We start from the raw sequence: 19,040 nt of genomic DNA, 5'->3' as shown, positions 1-19,040 counted from the left end.
GATATAGGCTGTGTGAGCCGTCAAGGGACGAAGATATCCGTCGCCTACTGATTCTTTTCTGCCTTTCCCCACACACGCAGATAGTTTCAGCTCTCGAATTGGTATTAACGCATCCAAAAGGTACGCTCAGCGCAGCGGCCTTCCGAGGCCCCTGTCTTGAAGGGTCTTGGTCCAATGAAAGGGGGCCGCTTCTTGCCCATCCATAAGCAGCAACGCGCTCTTGCCGCGGTTGATCAAGCCACGGTTAGCACCCCCGATGACCCCTACCTGCGCCATGTCGAACCATCGGTTGGGTGTGTTGTCGCCCATAACAGTCCCGAAGGTAGAATCGCCTCGAATGGAAGGGTGTTAGTACGAACTAACTGAAGGGCGAACTTGCAGTTTCCGCAGGGATTCCTCTTTTCTCCCCAGACCCCATCTAGAGTCATGCCGGCCCGTCCCTGCCCACGACGCAAACTCGCAGGTAGCAGCCCCAGATTGCGAGGAACGATTTGCGCCAATCAATTTCAGGTCTAGCTGTAGGCCCTCGCAGGCCTCGATCTACATCTCGCGACCGTTGCATTCATGACATTCACCTTCTGTGGCTCCGCCTGGGGCTCTAAAATTGAAATCAGGCCGTATGATGAGCTGATTGATAACCGTGATGCAATGAGGTGGTTTTGAATGAACAAGGCAAATGTATGGATGGCTCCGAGGCTCTCGCATGCACTCCTGCCCAAAAGGACACCGCCTGCCTACGTTGGTATTCAATGCGATAATAGTGGGGCCTGCGTGTCGACCAGTTCATGTGGTGTATCGGCCGAAAGCCCGTCCATTGCTGGGTTCGATATTGCATTTCAAGAGCTGAAAGACGGTGGACCCAATAGTTTGACGCTGTGTCACCTTTGACGCACTCGGTTGGTGGTTAAATCCGCGGTTCTGCATCGAAGTGGACTTTCATTTGCCAAGCCCATCGCGACAAACAAGACTGCATAAACGAATGTGAGCTGTCAGTAAATATTACTGGGGTAGAAATGGTGAGCAGAGAGAGAAATGAGAGTTCAATTACTTGAGTCCAGGTGAAGCTCAGCCTGATATCTTAGATTTCTGCAACATTGGTACAATCGGCCACGAAAAGCCTCCGACCACGACCGGTTCTGACAATTTGACCTTTACTATACGAGCGTCTATCGCGAAGAGAACGCAACAAACTCATCATTATGATCCAAAGGGAACCGAATCCGGATATTTCTACGACGGCTGAGTACGTCGACGACGCCGATGCGGATGCTAGGCCGGAAGCAGCAAAGGCTACAAGTGGTGATGATGTCCACAGCGTGTCGGTCTTGTTTGAACTTTTCAAAGACTTGGAAAAGTCTGAAGAAGGTGCAGACGACGCACAGGCGCTTCGCTACCGGATCCCAATGGCGATAACTAAAGACACTTCGGAAGGCCTCGACATGGAACTTTCCCGTGGCCGTACGCTACTTCATATTGCGGCTCGTGAAGGTCTCAAGGAAGCAGCGAAGAGACTCGTCAATGTTAAAGCAATATTGAATGCCCGGGATGATTATGGTAGCACACCCCTTTACGAAGCGTGCTGGGCAGAGCACATAGATATCGTCAGGCTTCTTCTCGATGCGGAGGCCGACTCTACAATTCTCGACAACGACGGCTGGTCACCGCTATACATAGCAGCGAGATATCGATGCAGTAACATAACTCAACTTTTACTGGAAAAGCGTGACTGGGACCTTGGCTTCAAAGAAAAGTTGGATGGTAGGACTCCGCTGCATGCTGCCGCTCGCGGTGGCGGAGGGGCAACAGTGCGGTATTTGAGAGCCAAAGGTGCGAAGCTTGACCTTCGTGACGATTCTGGATGGACGCCACTCATGACAGCTGTCATGAGTGGGAAAGAGGAAGAAGACGCAATGCACGCATTACTTGAACGGCGAAACGCTGAAGATCTACAGCTGGAGACGAAGGATTCTGAGGGGGCGACCCCCCTTCTCAGAGCAGCTGAGAACAACTTTTGGGATGGTGTTCATATCTTGGTTGAAGCAGGTGCCAAGTGCAATACGTCGAAGACTTCCAAGACAACAGATACAGAACCAACATCAGACATAGCCTCGGGTGAGTATTAATATGGAGACATCTGTCCAAACCTTCTAATGCAGGTCATCCCGAAAGTAACTGACAACCGATATGTAGATCATAACACTGCCTTGCACTTTGCCGTTCGGAAAAACAATCTCCCAATGGTTGGGTTTCTTCTTCGCCATCACGCTAACGTCAATGCTCGAGATGTGGAGGGGCAACAACCTTTACATCTCGCCAGCATAGCTAGCGATCACGAAAGTAGCGAGCAAAGTTCTGACTCGGACACGGATAGTCAGGTCAGCCAAGAAACAAGACAATCGTATCTCGGCACCAGATCTGCGGGATACATTGACATGGTCCGCCTTCTCCTAGAAAAGCACGCGAAAACGAACGCGGAGACCAAGAACGGGAAAACGGCAATGGAGCTTGCATTTGACAATGGTCATTATGACAGAGCTGAGGCAATCCTAGACGCCTTCGTTGAAGCTAGAGGTAGTGTTTCTGACGCATACATATGGGCGGCTGGCCATACAAAAAGACACAAGATTGCAGTATCCCTCGCGCAAAAACAGACTAGAACATCAGAGAAGCCGCTTGTGGATGGTTCAAAAGATTGGACTGCGATTGAATGGATGGCTTACGCTAGAGAACCACAGGCTCTCTGGCTTCTGATTGCCAGCGCTCCGCGAAGCAAGGATACAACGCAAACTCTCGAAAAGGCGAAGGCCATAGTCGACGAGTTCAAGAATCAGGCGGCGAGAGCAGTCCCGAACTCGGAGAATCAGAAATCTGGGCAGGTAGACGATCAAAAGAAGCGCGGGAAGGGCGACAAAATCAGTCAGGAGATGCAGAATATCTTCGAAAACCCACCCATTGGGTTGATTTGCACTGACAGCCCAACCTATAGTCTGCCACAGTATGAGAGAAAGTTCCCTTCTCTGACTACCTACAAATCCGCGATTGTTCGCTTTTACAAAAGGAGGGGCCAATTTGGAAGCATTATCAAGACCCCAACTATTGAAGACACCATATATCGGCAAGGGCCGGAGAAGATTATGCGTGACGCAGTGGAGAAGTATCAAGAGCATTCACGGGGGTTGGACGCACGAATCGCGAGGAGCGTTCAAGGTTCAATTTTTATGGACCCGGAACCGAAGTTCACATGGATTCATCTGCCTGCAACCAACGTAAGTTTCTATCGTCAGTACCCAAGATAGCAAATGATCTGACCGAGTGTGCGTAGATGGTCTGGATGGATGTAGGTATTTTCCGACTCTGAAACAGCGCGTGAATTACTGACGATCGTCCAGGATTTGGTGCAGCGAATCATGAGAGATGAGGATCAGGACGGAAGCCATTTCAACCAGGCGAAGTCATTCTTCAAGGACAGCTGGATAGAAGTACCAGACAAAGCTTCTCCATCCAGGATAATGAGGCCTCGATTTGTCTCATGCGATGCAATCTTGCGCGACACGGATTATGGCGCTCAGACGGAAGATTCAGGCATAGTGTCTAAGATGCAGCATGATGATGGCAGAGAAATAGAAGGAAGGAAAGGCTCGAAGGGAGATCAAGCAGAAGCAAAAAAACTTCCTGAGCAGAAGCAGAAGGAAAGTCAAGATGAGGAGGCAACCAAGGCATCCGGTGTTGCAGCAACAGCTATCTATGTGAGTTTGCACTCCCTTTCCTGTTTCGCGCTCCATTCTTACCGAGATTGGAAGATGCCATATCTGTCATACTCCTTCCACTGTGTGGAAACCAAAGACAAGCCTGCCCAGCCCAGAGAACAGGCGGGGAACGAACATGAAACTGGCAAGCCCGAACGCAAGAAAAAACCCAAAAACAAGGAGGTTTTTGGGCCAGAGAAGGAACCCCAACCCCAGGAGAAGTTGGAAGAAAGTGGAAAGATCAATTATGCCGAGGTACTCCTAGAGGCGCGAAAGAAGTACCGAAAGCTGTTTGATGAATACGACAAAGAAGACGAACAAAATATCCATGGATCTTCCACCCTCGATGAGTCGTATTACCACTTTGGGGAGGACGAAGATTCTACCAATGACAAGATCAGGCGGAATGAGTCTCAAGTAGCAACTGATTATTGGCGAAAACAGCAGGAGAAGCGGGAAGAAGAGAAATGGGAGCAAGACAAGCAAGACAAAGAAGAAGAATCTTATTGGCTCTTGATACGTGTCAATCAGCTATGGATCTGGACGATCAACAACAGTACGTCACTGACATACATTTGCGGGTTCTGCTGACTGAAATACGCCCAGAATGGCTGCTGTCGGCATCTTCCCATCCAATCGATGACGTCGAGAATGAGCTTCAGAATGGGATACTGGAACGTCTTGAGAAGCAGGGAGAAGCTGGTGGGAGTGACTTGCAACCAGGATCTGCCGCTGAGATGAGTCAATTGATCGTTGACTACTGCATCGACTTCTACGAGAGAAAGCCCAAAGCACGCGATGGCGGACGACCGGAAAATTGCACATTGACGAACTTCCCATCCATTCGTCAGACCTTCTCGAAATCCATCAACTCTATTGTCTGTCAGATCATCCCGGGGAGCAATGGAAGCTGGGAGCTAACATTCAATGATCAAACAGGCAAGAGATGAAACCAAACTTTTTTCACAGTTTAGGGATCTGACGAAGAAGTTGAGGTAAACGCCATTCGATAACACCAGAGACCATGACAAAGTGGCGAAAGCCATGGACGACAAGCTTGGGAAGACCACTATCGAAGCCAAAAAGCTCTCTGAAAAGGTCAAGGACATTCTAGATGAGCTTAGCATTCTGGAGGCGACAGTTCAGTATCAACAGGATGTCCAGAGAGCCATGAGGAGGCAGAATATTCCAAAGCCAATGAGCAAGCGGGACATTCAGAAAGCTAAGATCAAACAAAACGACTTAGAAACCGGCATCACCACTACCTACATCATCAACGACATCAAGGGAATGGAGAGCGTCGCCGACAGAATTCATACAGCCGTAAGTAGTTTACAGCCTCCATGGTAACATGTCTAACGTGGAACCGTTTCAGGTCAACACAACACTCTCGCTTCAGCAGAGCGAAGTTGCAAATCTACAGGCAAAGCTCTCAATTAAGCATGCAGAACTCGCTGCTCAACAAGGCAGAGTACTCATGGTCTTTACTGTCGTGACCATCCTGTTCGTGAGTTACTCTGGCACACTCGTCTCTATTCTCGTCCATCCTGGCTAATTTTCTCTAGTTGCCAATGTCCTTTCTGACATCTCTGTTTGCTTTGGATGTCGCTTCATTTGAGCAAGCCCCAGCTTGGGCCTTGGTCGTTATATGTGCGTCTCTCTTATGATGTCTCAATCTAGGTATAGCTGCTAATAACCACTACTAGTCTTGGTATCTCTTGCACTTTTCATTCCAGCGGTTTGCTTTGCTTTTGCATGGGAGGGAAGCAAAAGGTTTCTAACCGACCCTGTTGGAACTTCCATCGAGGGAGTTATGGCATTCATTTGTTACCTGCTAAGGCTTGCCGAGACCTCAAATCGAACTCAAAATGACAATGGTGAAACCAAGCCAGATTCAGGACCTCTGGAGTCTTCTTTCCGGCAAACGACTCAGCAACCTACCAGCAAAACTGGCTCTTCACCGGAGCCTAGAGAATCATCAAAAGCCTTGGCTGAAAGCAACAGGTTCGACTTGGAGAAGGGATTGGCAGAGCCAGTAGCTGAGCCCACGTGTCAAGCGAGCCATCAATAGCTCGATGCCACCATCAAGTTTGCGTCAGATTCGGCGAGAGAACGGTTGCATTCGCGAAGGGCTGCGGGGTTAGGATTGGTGTTCTGAGGCTTGTAGACAATCAACTTGTTGACTTTGCTTTTTGTTTCAAAAGGTGACGATGTGTCCGCGCACAGGAATGATTCCGCGGCAAATTGAAACTAAACTGGACTCTTCACCCAGATGTGATGGGATTTAAATGGTGGAAGTGCCACTGTCTGCCACAAGATGGTATTGTGTCAGTCTGCAAATGACATCCAATCGCCGTTCTTGTCGATCCTCGATCTCATTGGATCCTCTAGCTGGGTTGGAGCGGAATCCCTTATGCGGAGGCACATTCTGTCCACGAGCAAAGTTTCGCTTACTGATGATATATACCTCAAACAGCTCTACTATCAACACCCCGACTCCTCGCCCTCCTCAACCTCCAATCCTCCTCCTCATCCTCCAACAGCCTCTGCCCAGGCAACCTCACCGCGCGATCCAACGCAACCGGCAACCCCCTATGCCTTCCCCTCAACATAACCAGACACAACACAAGCTTACTCCCCGCATGCCACCCGCCCGCAAAGCTCATCGCATCATTCGGCAACCCAACCGATATCCCCACACACCCATACGCCGAGACAACCTCAAACACAACGTTAAACACCGAAAAGTGTACCGGGTCCTCCAGAAAGTGCGACGTCTCGATGATCACAATTAGCAGCACCGCGAGCGTCAGAAGCCACAGGTCGTGCGCCAGCTGCCCGCGGATCTGCTGGCTGACGAAGCTCGTCCGGGACTCGTACCCGTGGGGGCCGGCGGCGGGGCGTGCGGCGCCGACGCCGGCAAAGCTGAGGTTCTGGCGGAAGAAGTCGGCGACGATGTTGCTGCCTGCGGTGTGGTGCTTCTTCTCGGATGGGAGAAAGGGATTGGAGTGCTGCTCCTCGTCGTCGGCGTAGATGCCGAGGGAGCGTTCTTCGTAGACGTTGGAGTGGCGCATGGTTATTACGACGGGGTAGACGGAGATGTACATCATGATGACGTACAGGACCTGCAGGCCGGGGTAGGCGGAGGAGATTGGGATGAGGTAGAAGCCGCCGGAGCGAACAGCTGAGATTCGTTAGTCTAGATCTGAAGACGTTTGAGTTGAAGATAACTTACCAAGTGCTTGGAACAAGCCATCCAAGACCCTCGCACCCACCGGAATGGCCTCAATGACGGGGTTGCCAATGTTCAGCACCTCGAACGCAACCCAATCAATACCGTTGATCAACACAACCATGAAGAAGAGCCACCACGTCGGCCGAGAAGGGAACAGGTTGGTGTACACCCTCCTCGGGTACTTCAAGATGAACTCCAGCGTACTCTTCAGCTCCCCATGTCTCCCCTCGGCCGTAGTGAGCCTCAGCACCTTCAAAGCCGCCCAGAAAATCAACCTCAAAAACAGGGGATACGCCGTATTACCCGCCAGAATAAGCAATCCCATCGTAATAAGCACGAAATACGCCTGCTGGAACGGCACGACATTCGCATCAAGCAGCGACATGCCCGAGTTATTAAACGCCGAAATAGCGAAGAATATCCCCGCCCACCACGGATTCGCACCGTTCGACGTCGCCGTCGTAGGCATGTTATTCGCAATCCACGCGCCTAGCGCCACACTTCCGAGGACCTGCCAGAGGATAGAATACAGCGGGACGACCACCGAAAGCAGGCGGAGCGCGCGGTACTCGTGGCCGCCGAGGCGGGATCGCTCAGCGGCGGTGAGGGAGTGGAACTGCGCGTTGCGGCCTTCCTTCGATGCGCTCAAGATGGAGAGCCAGGGACGCGAGGGCTTCGTCTTGCTCGAGACAGACGCCGTCGAGCGGCGGGTGATGTTCTCAGCCTCCCAGGTAACATGGTTGTCCACAGCCCGAACACGCGTCGATACCCCCTCGCCCACAGCACCAGCACCGCTCGCCTCGGCCGCTTTCTTCCCCGGGCCGTGAGAGATGGGCAAACAGCCCTCACCCTCCCTCATCTGATCCCTCTCCCGCTCGGCCTCCACAATCTCGCGGAACCGCTTCTCAAAGACGTGCTTGCGCGCGAGCACCGTCCAGATAGACACCCAGATCGTACTCCCGACGATGATGAGCAGCCACAGCATGACCTGCTGCCAGACGGTCATCTGGCTGAGGTTGACGGTATTCAGCCCGGCCTCCGTGATGGCGGAGACGACGAGGAACAGCGCGTCGACGTAGCTGATGCTCCCGCGCGGGTTCGAGGAGGCGTAGAAGATGGCCGAGGCGAGGAGGGAGGTGCCGATGAAGTAGGCGTAGTGTAGCGTGATGAAGTTCAGCGGCGGGAGGAAGGAGCGGATGCCGCTGCCGCTGCCGCTTCTTGGGGGGCTTCGAGGTGTCGGCACATCGTGAGCTTCATCTGAGTTGCGGTTGTCGTCGCCATGTGGGTGTCGCGACGGATCCGTCATGGTGAGGATGGGAGTGCGAGTGAGACCCTGGTCCAGCCCTACGTCCGCCCAGCCGGCAATTTTAGACTTTTGACGCCGCCAAGCGCGTTGCGATCTAGCCAAGCAACAAGAGAGATCTCGCAGATCTGCGCGTCAAAGTTCTCTCGTTCCTTGCGTCTTGCTGCCGCGAAAAGAAAAGACAAAACAACCGCTGTCCGTACACCAAGTCGGTCACAGGTCAGGTGCATCCTCCTCTGCCTTTGTTTTTCTCCCATTTTCCCTCCCACATAACGCTTTAACCTCACAAATTGTCGGTGAGAGACAAAGCCTTCGCAGGGGTCAACAGGGTGCCACAATAGACAGACCCTCCCGAGTCATTCGTCCAAACAAATTACACGTGCGCTAAGAAGGGGACGCCGTCTGCTAAAGCCGGGTCTCTTTCATCTCGCTTGGCGGGAGCCCCGCTGAAAGTTTGTTTATTGTCTTCACCGATGGCGCGGGTGGGTGTTGACCGAGCCTCACCGACGACCGACTTCAGTCCTGTCGTTGATGTTGGATGATGAATGCCATTGTGCAACTCAAACACTGATAACTTCGATCGATGGTATGTACTTATTATCGCCTTTCAAGTCCGATTGAATACTTCAACCGCGCCGTTTATCCGGAAAGCACCCCGCTGTGAAGCTCTGAAGCCGACTTGAAACAGGCCGACCCCTGAGCCGAAGAAGAGAGCCGCGACGACTCCCAACCAGTCATCCTCACGATCAAAAAACGAATACATTCATATCACTTCACAGGCAAATTCACAAAAGACGTGGAAAAGATTCCGGGGCAAACCGGGGCAAACCAATTGATTCAAACACCCTACTCAAGAACACCCAGCTACCCGTCGCCAAAAGACACCCAAAGCCCAGCCCAAAAAAGGATGAACCAAGCTCCTTCGTCCTAGCCTTTTTCTCGTCTCGCCAGATCAGATAGATGATGATACAAAATCCATGCCATGCTCCAGGAGTCATTCATAAAACACCATGGGAATAATTGAAACAATAGGAAAACAAAGCAAACCACCACCCCTCTAGACGCGAACCCTGACAGATTCCATCTTTTCTGATAACATGATGAGACACATCGCTTAGAAGCCGAGGAGGCCGTTGAAGGTAGTCGCAACAGCCTCGCTCTTGTCGCCCGAAGCCAGGATCTGCGCCTTGGCGTCGAGGCACTGCTGGTGGGCCGCGTCGTTGGCCTCGCAGACGTTGATGAGCTGGTCGCAGATTCGGTTGGTGATGATGTTGGGGTTGAGGGCGTCCTGCTGGCCCTGGGCGACGAGGGGGTCGGTGGGCAGGAAGGTGCCTTCGGTGGCCTTGCGGCCGGCACGGCCGAGCTGGAAGTCCATGGTGGGCGTGCACTTGCCAAAGTCCGCGGCGCCGGTGGCGGCTCCTCCGGTGTTGGCGTTGCCGTTGTTGCCAGTGTTGGCGTTGTTGTTGTTTCCAGTGTTGGCGTTGTTGTTGCCGGCGTTCGCGGTGTTGTTGCTGGCGTTGCCGGTGTTGGCGGTGTTTCCGGTGTTAGCGTTGCCTGTGTTTCCGCAGTCAACGTTGTCGTTGGTGTTGCCAGTGTTCGCGTTGTTGTTTCCGGTGTTGGCATTGTTGTTGTTCTGGTTGTTGTTGTTCTGGTTGTTGTTGTTGTTGTTGTTGTTGTTGTTGGCATTGCCGTTGTTGGCGTTGTTGTTACCAGCACCGGCATTACCACCAGCAGCGCCCGCGGTCGTAAAGTTCGAGAAGCCCTGCGCCTTCATGACATCCGCAACAGACAAGCCCGTCGCATCAAACGGCGTCGTCTTGGAAGTAGCCGAGTTGGCGTTCTCGGTGTCCGAGCCAGTGACGGCGGGGTCGACGAGGGGCACGATGCCGCGGAGGGCCTCAGTGGCAGGCAGCGAGGCGTCGCCGCAGATGTTGGGCACGCTGACGACGAAGGGGTTGAAGTTCTGCTCGGCGGCGACGAGGCCCTTGGCGGCGTCGAGGACCTCGGCGCTGTCGCCGAGCTGCGTGACGATCTTGTCGGCGAGGGTGAGCTTGTCGCAGGGGTTGGCGGCGGCGAGGAGCACGCCGGGGATGCCGCCGGCGAGGGTGGCGGCCTCGCCCGGGTTGCCGACGTTCTGGAGGGAGGAGACGGCGGAGACGGGGGTCTGTTCCTGGCCGAAGCGGGCCTCGGCGACCGCCAGGAGGGCGGAGAGGAGGATGGTCTTGCTGGAGTAAGACATTTTTGAGTTTGTGTTTGTGTTGGTTTTGGGTGTTTTGATAACGGAAGACCGGATGATCGAAAGAATCGAAGATAGCTTTAGAAGTTACTTTTTAGAAAAAAGATCGGAAAGGACCGGCTAGCGGTTTGTAGTTGGATTGTCAGACAAGAAAGAGTGTCGAGAACGTAAAAAAAGTTCACAGAACTGAAAGATTGGAAGAGGAGAGTAGGGCGAATGCTTGGTTTGCAGGATGAGGAGGGAAAGAAGAAACGACTGACAGACGGGATGGGCAGATGGGATTATATAGATGGGAGGTGTGGACGATGTCAGACGAGATTGTTTCCCGTGATGGTCGGTCCATGGACCACAGACTGAACCGCAGGCGCCATGGGACTGGGGCGTCGAGAAGGGGTGTCGCAGACGAGACGTCGAGGAGGTCTGCGACGATGACACTCCTTGACGGGCATCCCCCTCGTCAACGATCCATCCCATGGGATGAGATGCTCCAGTCCACCGAGTCGCATGCGCTGGGCCCATCCAGTAAACGCGCATGGGATGATGCGAACATGGGTGGGCAGAGTCTGTCCATGGGTTGGGAGCCATACCTCGCGGAAGAGCCCCAAGCCACGGCGAAGAGAGAGGAAGCCAACCCAGACGGCGATCATACTGCAGCATTGGACGGACGACATGGCGCGGCGGCATGAACGTCACGGACCAAGCAGCACCAGGCGCGGCGGCTCATGGCCAGGCTCAGGCGCAGGCTCAGGTCGCGACATGCCCAAAGTGTCCGTCCCAACTGGCCTCACACGCAGAGTTTGTCTCATGTCGGCTGGACTCGAGGATTGGCCCAGGGACCAAGGGGGTTCGGATGAGTGGCGGTGGTGGTTGCGGTGGTGGCCGTCCCATTTCTTCTCAGATTCTGCGCATTCTTCTGCAGAACTTTCGTGCAGCGAGTGCGTGGTGATCGGGAGTCGAGCCGAAAAGAGGCATGGAGCAGCCTTGCAGATTGCCTCCTACCTACTACTCATGCTTGCTTCATGATGCGCCTCGCTCAGACCAGGGTGGAGGCCGAGCAACCGAGTGCTGCGACAGAGACCATGTCTGTGTAGTCTGTATCTAGTCAGTTTGCCAATAGGCCCCTCACCCAACCCCGGGATGCGAGATGACGAAAGAGGGAGACGAGATGAGTTGAGGATATGGAAGAGCGAGAACCCGACAACGCGGGCGGGATGCGTGGTGCAGGACTCGCAGAGAACTTGGAGGCGAAGGGGGCGCATTTGCGGTGCAGCAGCGTCCCAGGCGACCGCGAAGGGCATAGCGCGGCCCCCCCTCCGCCCCCGCCCGTTGGCCGCCTGTCCCCTCAGGGCTCAGTGCAACGGCCCCCCGGAACAGAGCGAAGCCCCCCCCCCCCCCCCCCCCCCCCCCCACCGTGAGCTGCCCGCTTACACGAGGGGACAGCTCCAGCACTCTAAAACTCCCCCGGCACGCTCTAAAACAGCATCGCGGTGGAAATATCCACAAGCAGACGGATGAATCCAGCTCGACGGGGCCATCCACTTGGAGAGGACATGAAGCGGACGAGGCGACCTGCGGCAGTTTCTTGCGGTGAAAGGGGGCCAGAGGAGCGAGTGCGGGATGGTGCTGCGACTCTTCAGAGACTGCGAGTGTGTCTGGTGCAAACATGGTGAAGCCATCTGGTGGTGATGTGAGCTGATGCATGTTCATCTAGAAGAATGCCATCTGATGCTGTGCAGCTGTCACTACGATAGACTCCAGACACCACGAGGAGATCCAACCCAACGTCAAAGCGGAAGAGTCCAGCCTGCGAGTCGTGCCATTAAGCTCATCAGTAAGTTGAACCCGCAGGAACGGCGCGACCGGGTGAGAAGTGAGGCTGAGATAACCTGCGCCGTTAGCGCCCGGTGTCACGCATGTCCGGGTGCTGAAATTAATTAAATTAATCTATCGCCAATGCTTGTTCAGTGGGTGTCGCGCACCGCAGCGGCCCAGAACCAGAACCAGCTGGTCGCCGCCCCCGGTGCACCACCAACCCCCCTTCCCTTCGCTCTTCACTTTTTTAATCTATCGTCCCTGAGATCTGGGTGGCGGCTGTCTTTTTCCCCAGATGACCCAGCAGTAAATTAGATTGATTGAAGCTTGTTTTCGTCTGCCATTCATTTCGACATCTCCGCGGGTTTTGTGACTGACGTCCGTTGAAGAAACATTCCGTTTAGAGATCAACACCAGAAACTCAGATTTCGATGACTAAACCGCCTCGTAAATCTGGACAATCATCTCGTTTGTGCCTGCCCGTAAACTCTGTCCTCCTTGCCGTCGATCCAGATTGACTTTGGCGCGGTCGGCTGCCATCTGGCTCTTGCATCGTTAACAGTTGCTCTATTGCCCAGGCTCCTCCTCTCTTCCTCTCCCGTCTCATTCTCTCTCCTTCGCCCCCGTGTCCTTGCTCCTTCACAGCCAGCACGACGCTTGGGGCAAAAGATCTTCCTGCGAGGGTAACATTCTGTTGAATACGACTCGAGCTCAGGGGGGAATGTAGTGTAGGTGACCCCATGATCCGGAACGACTTCGCTTCGGAACCGCCCCGCGCCAACCTCATCTCGCCCAACAACACATCAACTCGCGCCCGGCACCAGACGTGCCGTGCCCTGCCATCAATCTCCCACTCACCTTAACCCAAAAGCTACCGAAAAGAGGCAATTGATGGTTGCGCGAACTGCCCCCCAACTGCAACGCCAACAGAGCCCAAGGGTCCCGGCCACCCCTGTCAGCGAGATCGCATTGCGATCAAACAGCCTCATCAGGGGGCCCACGCTCCCTGAGACGCCTCCTCAAACCGACCGGGTCTCAACCCGCACCCAAAGGGCAAACCACCCACTCACAGGTTCCCCCTCGGCAGAAACCTTCCCAATCTGGAAAGATAGACGGCCCCGGGCGTTGTTTGACCGACATATCTTCCCGTCCATCTCATACACAGGAGCTGGCCGCATTTTTTTCTGACGTCGTCCCTGGCCTTGCGCGCGTATCCGTCAGCTACGAATTTCATTGTTATTATTTTTCTGAGCGTCGGTTGACAGGCCCGCAATCCGCAAGCAGGGCGAAATGCGCTGTTCAGCTTTCACGATTGCCAAGAGGTCGTGTTTGATCTGTGCATTGGTATACCTGATTTCTTGCCAAATTCGGTTGTTTTGGGCATTTTTCTAAACTGCCGCTTCCTTTGGCGTCGACTCCTGTGCAGTAGATTGGGGAGTACACCGTCTTGGCAGGGTGAGATTGCAGCAGAAAGTCAGGAATAGTGTCTTCTCAACCCGTCAGCATCTATTTCAAGTTCACCAAGCCTCGCTTTCGCTTTCATGGCCACTAATCATTCCTCATATCAAAGGAAAGTCCCACCCGTAAATCGTGAGTGCAACTTCACCTCCCCCGATCCAAAGACCATCAAGGCCTCGGTCTCTCCCGACCTCTCGACCCAACCTCGGGAGCAAGCGGTAGCGAAAATCCTTAATTCACCTCATCCAACCCGTATCGACCTGCCCCGACTCATTCCTCCCTTCCATCCCCATATCTCCAGTCTCAAGCTCAACCCAGCGCTCATCGCATAACACAGATCTCCCCCAAGCCTCTCCCCAGCCTCGCCGAATTCCCGAACAACCTGACTCACATCAGTCGACGGCTTCGTCTGAAGTCCAGATGACAGCCCACCACCCACTTCGCCGCCCCCTTCACCCCTCTCATTATGCCGCAGATCATATCTCTTCGTCCGGTCCCGAGTCGCAAGCTGCACAGACCCATCCGTCTGAAGGCAACGAAAGAAAAAAAAGGGCAAGTGTTCGTCAGCGCATTGTGCGTCCACCCGCGCGCCATTTCGGCCTGACGTCCATCCGATCTCGCGTTTGATGCGCATGCGCTGCCCGCGGTGCCCCCTCATGCCTGTGCCTGCACTGCACCCTGATACTATCGTACGCAAGCTTCTATTATGCTGATCGTTGCGCCGAGCGGGCTTTTCCCGAGCTTTTTTGCGGGCGGGCTGGTGGTTGGTTTGGATGAATCTTGGGGGGAGTCGGCGCTTTGCCTCGAGATACATGAATGCGCGATCCGCATGTGAGAGGCGATCCGCATCTATTCCTTTCCATCGCAATCATTTGTCTTCTATCACACTGCTGTGGAAAACTTCTCTAGGTTCAACTTTGTCTGCAATCAGAACGCAAGCGATTTATGCTGTGATATGCCTCATATCAAGATGGGTCTTGCTATTCGGGGGAAGAACTACCTACATTAGGTCAAACAGTTTATTTCATTTTGATCATTCTGTCATCCCCGTCGTCGTCGTCCCCGTCGTCGTCGTCGTCCTTGTCGTCCCTATTTCTATCCCTTCCCCTGTTGTCATCGTCGTCCCTATCGTCGTTCAACCCCACTAGCCGCCCAGATAACCAAGGATATCCGCTCGGATAGCAAAAGTCGTCTAGATATCCGTAATTCTGTATCACGGAACTCGTTGGACAAGTCGCCTTTCACACTCTGATGTAATCAGAAGTTATCTGCTCTTCCGGCTCGGTAATGTTCCCGTCGAACTCTCTATCTAGGTCCTTCTTCTCTCCCCTTGGCTTTGAGCTTAGTATTGCCGTCGCCGTTGCCGTTGCCATTATAGTCTCCCTATTATCGTCCTCAGTCGGAGTGCTCAGTACACAGGAACCATAGTCGCTCTAGCACTTCAGAGCTCATCCCAGAGTCCCATAGAGTCGGTCTCGCCGTCGAATTCAACGATGTACGCGTCCTTGACGAAAGTATCCTCGTCGATTTGAGGTGCCGTGGGCTCGGCATGAGCTGCTGCGACGCATGCCGTAGAGGCCAATAGGTCTAGTGCCAGGGAGGCGACATTAGAGGCTGCCTCTTTATGTCCAGCCTATCAACCACGGAAGACGACAAAGAATGACGACAACAGCAATGACAAAAGCAACAACGAAAGCCATCATGAAAGCAACAGGAAAAGCAAGCATACATGAAACATGGTCACTTTAGCAAAGGAAGAGCAAGGGATCTCAGTAGCATATACGGATGACTGTGAATGAACCAGATGACATTTCCTTTCTTTAGTAAACCACGCGCTTCCCTGTCTCGTCTTGCCAACAGAAAACGCACCGGTATCTGCGAGCCTTGTGCTTAGGCCTCCACTGCGCACCTGCCTGTGCTATTGAGCCTCTATCGTGCAGCCAGTCTATTATACAGCCGAGATCACTAACGTGGCATCCAAGCACCGCCATCGCTTGCCACTCGCACTTTTCGTTCTGCACCTCTGTCTTTGTAAAAGGGAACCTGTAGTCAAGGTTGTGGTTTGCCTTTCCGGCGCCAGGGCATCCGCAAGCAAGTTCCGCTGAGCAGAGGACATTGTCGAGAAGTGCCTGGCCAAGCTCATTGTCGAATCCTTTTCCGAGAACGACGTGCCGTAGAGTTTTGATGCTGTCGAGAAGTTCGTAGAAGTCGCCAAGCCACGCCCACTTGTTGTTGCGCTTGGGCAGGTTGAGAAAGAGCTCATTGAGATGAGGCATGTGTTGGAGGACAGACATAATGGCGTCAAGACGCGTTCCCTTGTCGCGGGGTAGGTTGATGCTGACAAAGTGCGCATGGTCGAGGGCCTGGGCCCAGAGCGACCGGAGCTCGGGATGGGAGCGGTACTCGATGCCGGGATCGTCGTGGATTCGAGCCAACTTGATCCAGCAGTCGTCGTCGAAATGGATCATGTTCATGGAGAAGACGAAGTTCAAGATCTCGTCTCGGATCTGGCGACACACCAGGAGCAGGCCGGGTCGGTTGCACTGACAGGTCTGGCTGGCTTCCTTGCAGCGATCGCAGACCTTGGATTTCTGTCGAGTCTCGTTGGTCGTGAATGGCTTGACGAAAAGCAATTTCTGGCGAGGGAAGTCATCGGTGTATTCGTATATCATGTTTCGTAGCTCGCGAGGAAGACGAAGAATGGTGGGGGTGGTGGCCATGGTGAGTGTGAAAGTGAAGGGTGTGGTGTGAAGGGGGTAAAGTTTACCAAGGTAGGTGTGAAGAAGAGTTTTCACCTTGTTCTTAGGTGCCTAGGAACGGGCCTTTCGAAAGCTGAGGTGCTAATTTGGAAGGTGCGATGGAGCTGGGAGCACCTTCCTCCGTAAATTCTCATCCTACCTTATCAGTATCAGTCACCTAACTTAAGATAAACAAGGACAATAATAGTAGAGAAAACGATACCGCTGATAGATGACGGTGGACGACGACGGCAGACGACGATGGCAGACGACGATGGCAGACGACAGTGGTAGACGACAGTGGTAGACGACAGTGGTAGACGCCGACAATAGACAATGATAACAGAGCCAATATACGAATCACACGCCTGCGTGGTGAACACTGCCCGGCTAGCAAAACTCCTGCTTAGTGGGTGAGATACCAAATTTATGCACGATTTGCTCAGAGAACGAAGAAGATGTACTTGGTTCCTTTATCAAGCTCATTTTGGCACTGGATACCGGAGCCCTAAGCGTCTATGTTCAGCATCGGAATGGTATCCGCGCAACTAAGAATGTTTCCTCCTCCCGTCGTCTCTCTGGCTTCAGTCTTGCCCTTCCTTCACTCTTGACATAGCTAGTGTTTGCCGTCATCGGTCCCATCCATCCCATTGCCACCTTTGAGCTTGGCAGCTGTACGGCTGTCCTACGCTTCATTCGATCTTCGAGAGGCTTCCGTACAATAGAGCTTCAACAGGCGCTTACGACGCACTCCATCAGAAGTGTCTTCCGTATAAAATGTGCAAGACCCGCCTCGGGTATGCCACCATTGTTTCAGCTGCTCACGTTTTATGGGCTGCGTTATGAAATAACAACCGAGAATCACGTTCGTCGGATGAGAACCATCGCAATCACGAAACGCGGCGACAGGTGTCTTACCTAGAGGGTCACCCTTCTCCTCAAGGCGACAATTACATAGTATCTTCACCGAACAGCTGACCTTCTTCGAAATCACCTCGACGTCTTCCTTCTGGAATCCATACGCAAGCTTCAAGTCGCGCAGACTCTCAATCTCGTTAAACGCCGCGCAGTATGCGTCGAGAAGGGGCTCTGGATCCCACAGCCGTCTGTCGATGATCCCGAGACTGATGATGGACAACCGAGGAGCGTGTTTGATCGCTGAGGAGAACCACTCCGGCTTCGTGACGGCGTCCGGGCGAATTCTGACGTGCATGCGGCGGAGATTGGCGAGGGCGTCTTTCCACAGCGACTGAATCTGTCGCGGCGGTTGGATCTCGGGTCCGCTTGCTCTCTTGCCAAGTTTGGCGAGACGAAACCACGCGCTCTCTTCAAAGTCCTTGTGAGACTCCGACGCACTGCCGTCGTCGAAATAGACCATGTTTTGGATGAAGAATAGATCGAGGACTTCATGCCGCATCTGGCGGCAGACGCGAAGCAAAGATGGTCTATTCCAGGCGCGAGAGAAGGGAACTCCATTCGGATTGGCGCGAACCATCCCGCTAGAAAATATCTTGCCACCCGTCAGAAGTCTGGCTTCTAGGAATTTGCTCTGTGGTAATATGTCTGTGTATTCGTAAATAAGGTCCCGGAGTTCCCTGGGGAGGCGGAAGATCGGGAAGGCTGCAGGCGCAGCGGATCCTGGGGAGATGTCGTTAGTTACAGAAGCATCCGGAATAGTGACGACGGCTGAGGCAGCAGCATCGATAGGTTCAGACATTTGACCAGAGGCCGCATCAATGACCGAGGCAGACTTGGAATTCGCAGTGCTGCTCCTAGTTCGCAGTGCGCGGTAAGGCGCTGGGCGCTTTTTAACCGATTTGACTTTCCTAGGCATTTTGGTTGATTATGTTCACTGGTGTATGAAGGATTGTTTCGAGATAGCTTTCAAGATTTCAGCTTGAAAGTGTTTTCCAGAAAAGGATAAATAGTAGGACGGCAAGGTGTAATCCTGTAAGAAGACGAAAAGGTGCACGAGGGGGCCATCCGCGCTCATTAAAGCCAAGACCAAAGGAGTCTATCGTCATTTTTGAGTGCCTACGGAATTGAATGGCCATCTAGGTGGCAGCTGAAGAGTACGCGACAAGTTAGGCCTACACCGTGCCGGTCACATGTAGATACCTTGAGGAGCCTGGAGGGCTCTCATCGTCGCTACCACTACCATCGTTATTATCATCGTCCTCATTAATATTATCGTCGTCGCCGTCACAACTACTACCGTTATTATCATCGTCCTCATTAATATTATCGTCGTCGCCGTCACAACTACTACCGTTATTATCGTGATCGTCCTTCGTGTTATAAACACTTCGCTACACAGCAAATGTAGCTAGCTGCCCAGATACAAAACAAAATAGGAGGTCTCTTGTTTTCACCCATAGATTCTTGGATGGCAACGGAAGTCTGGTAATATTAAGTTCCTCAGAAGAAAATCTGTTTCGAACCATGATGAGCAGTTTTCTAGTGAGTAGCCTTACGCCAGTGTTGCAGCACTTAACTCCGCTTAAGGCATGTC

General features: G+C 53.2%; 6 protein-coding genes across 6 annotated transcripts; 2 read left to right on the top strand and 4 right to left on the bottom strand.

Moving 5' to 3' along the window:
* Positions 1-1,199: 1,199 nt before the first annotated feature.
* On the top strand, positions 1,200-4,745 carry Ank2-2 (Ankyrin-2; the record flags this gene model as incomplete). Its single annotated transcript, XM_032030786.1, has 7 exons — positions 1,200-2,112; positions 2,191-3,266; positions 3,323-3,337; positions 3,390-3,746; positions 3,801-4,302; positions 4,353-4,624; positions 4,686-4,745. The coding sequence occupies 7 exons, from the start codon at positions 1,200-1,202 to the stop codon at positions 4,743-4,745; spliced, it is 3,195 nt and encodes a 1,064-aa protein (XP_031889693.1).
* A 45-nt stretch (positions 4,746-4,790) lies between these two features.
* On the top strand, positions 4,791-5,717 carry CGGC5_v011989 (uncharacterized protein; the record flags this gene model as incomplete). The annotated part of the gene is made up of 5 exons (XM_032030785.1): positions 4,791-5,069; positions 5,122-5,253; positions 5,312-5,396; positions 5,453-5,519; positions 5,645-5,717. 5 exons carry the CDS (start codon positions 4,791-4,793, stop codon positions 5,715-5,717), a joined length of 636 nt encoding a protein of 211 aa, XP_031889688.1.
* Positions 5,718-6,074: 357 nt separating this feature from the next.
* On the bottom strand, positions 6,075-8,287 carry TRK2-0 (Low-affinity potassium transport protein; the record flags this gene model as incomplete). The annotated part of the gene is made up of 3 exons (XM_032030784.1): positions 6,075-6,174; positions 6,450-6,930; positions 6,982-8,287. The coding sequence occupies 3 exons, from the start codon at positions 8,285-8,287 to the stop codon at positions 6,075-6,077; spliced, it is 1,887 nt and encodes a 628-aa protein (XP_031889687.1).
* A 1,111-nt stretch (positions 8,288-9,398) lies between these two features.
* CGGC5_v011987 (uncharacterized protein) lies at positions 9,399-10,523 on the bottom strand (the record flags this gene model as incomplete). The annotated part of the gene is made up of 1 exon (XM_032030783.1): positions 9,399-10,523. One exon carries the CDS (start codon positions 10,521-10,523, stop codon positions 9,399-9,401), a length of 1,125 nt encoding a protein of 374 aa, XP_031889690.1.
* Positions 10,524-15,231: 4,708 nt separating this feature from the next.
* On the bottom strand, positions 15,232-16,510 carry CGGC5_v011986 (uncharacterized protein; the record flags this gene model as incomplete). The annotated part of the gene is made up of 2 exons (XM_032030782.1): positions 15,232-15,423; positions 15,761-16,510. 2 exons carry the CDS (start codon positions 16,508-16,510, stop codon positions 15,232-15,234), a joined length of 942 nt encoding a protein of 313 aa, XP_031889689.1.
* Positions 16,511-16,970: 460 nt separating this feature from the next.
* Positions 16,971-18,362, bottom strand: CGGC5_v011985 (uncharacterized protein; the record flags this gene model as incomplete). The annotated part of the gene is made up of 2 exons (XM_032030780.1): positions 16,971-17,036; positions 17,508-18,362. 2 exons carry the CDS (start codon positions 18,360-18,362, stop codon positions 16,971-16,973), a joined length of 921 nt encoding a protein of 306 aa, XP_031889713.1.
* Between the last annotated feature and the right edge of the window lie 678 nt (positions 18,363-19,040).

Source organism: Colletotrichum fructicola (assembly GCF_000319635.2).
Source record: "Colletotrichum fructicola Nara gc5 chromosome Unknown KSG_Nara_v1_contig07, whole genome shotgun sequence".
NCBI lineage: Eukaryota > Fungi > Ascomycota > Sordariomycetes > Glomerellales > Glomerellaceae > Colletotrichum > Colletotrichum fructicola.
This window is presented reverse-complemented; position numbering and strand designations above follow the sequence as displayed.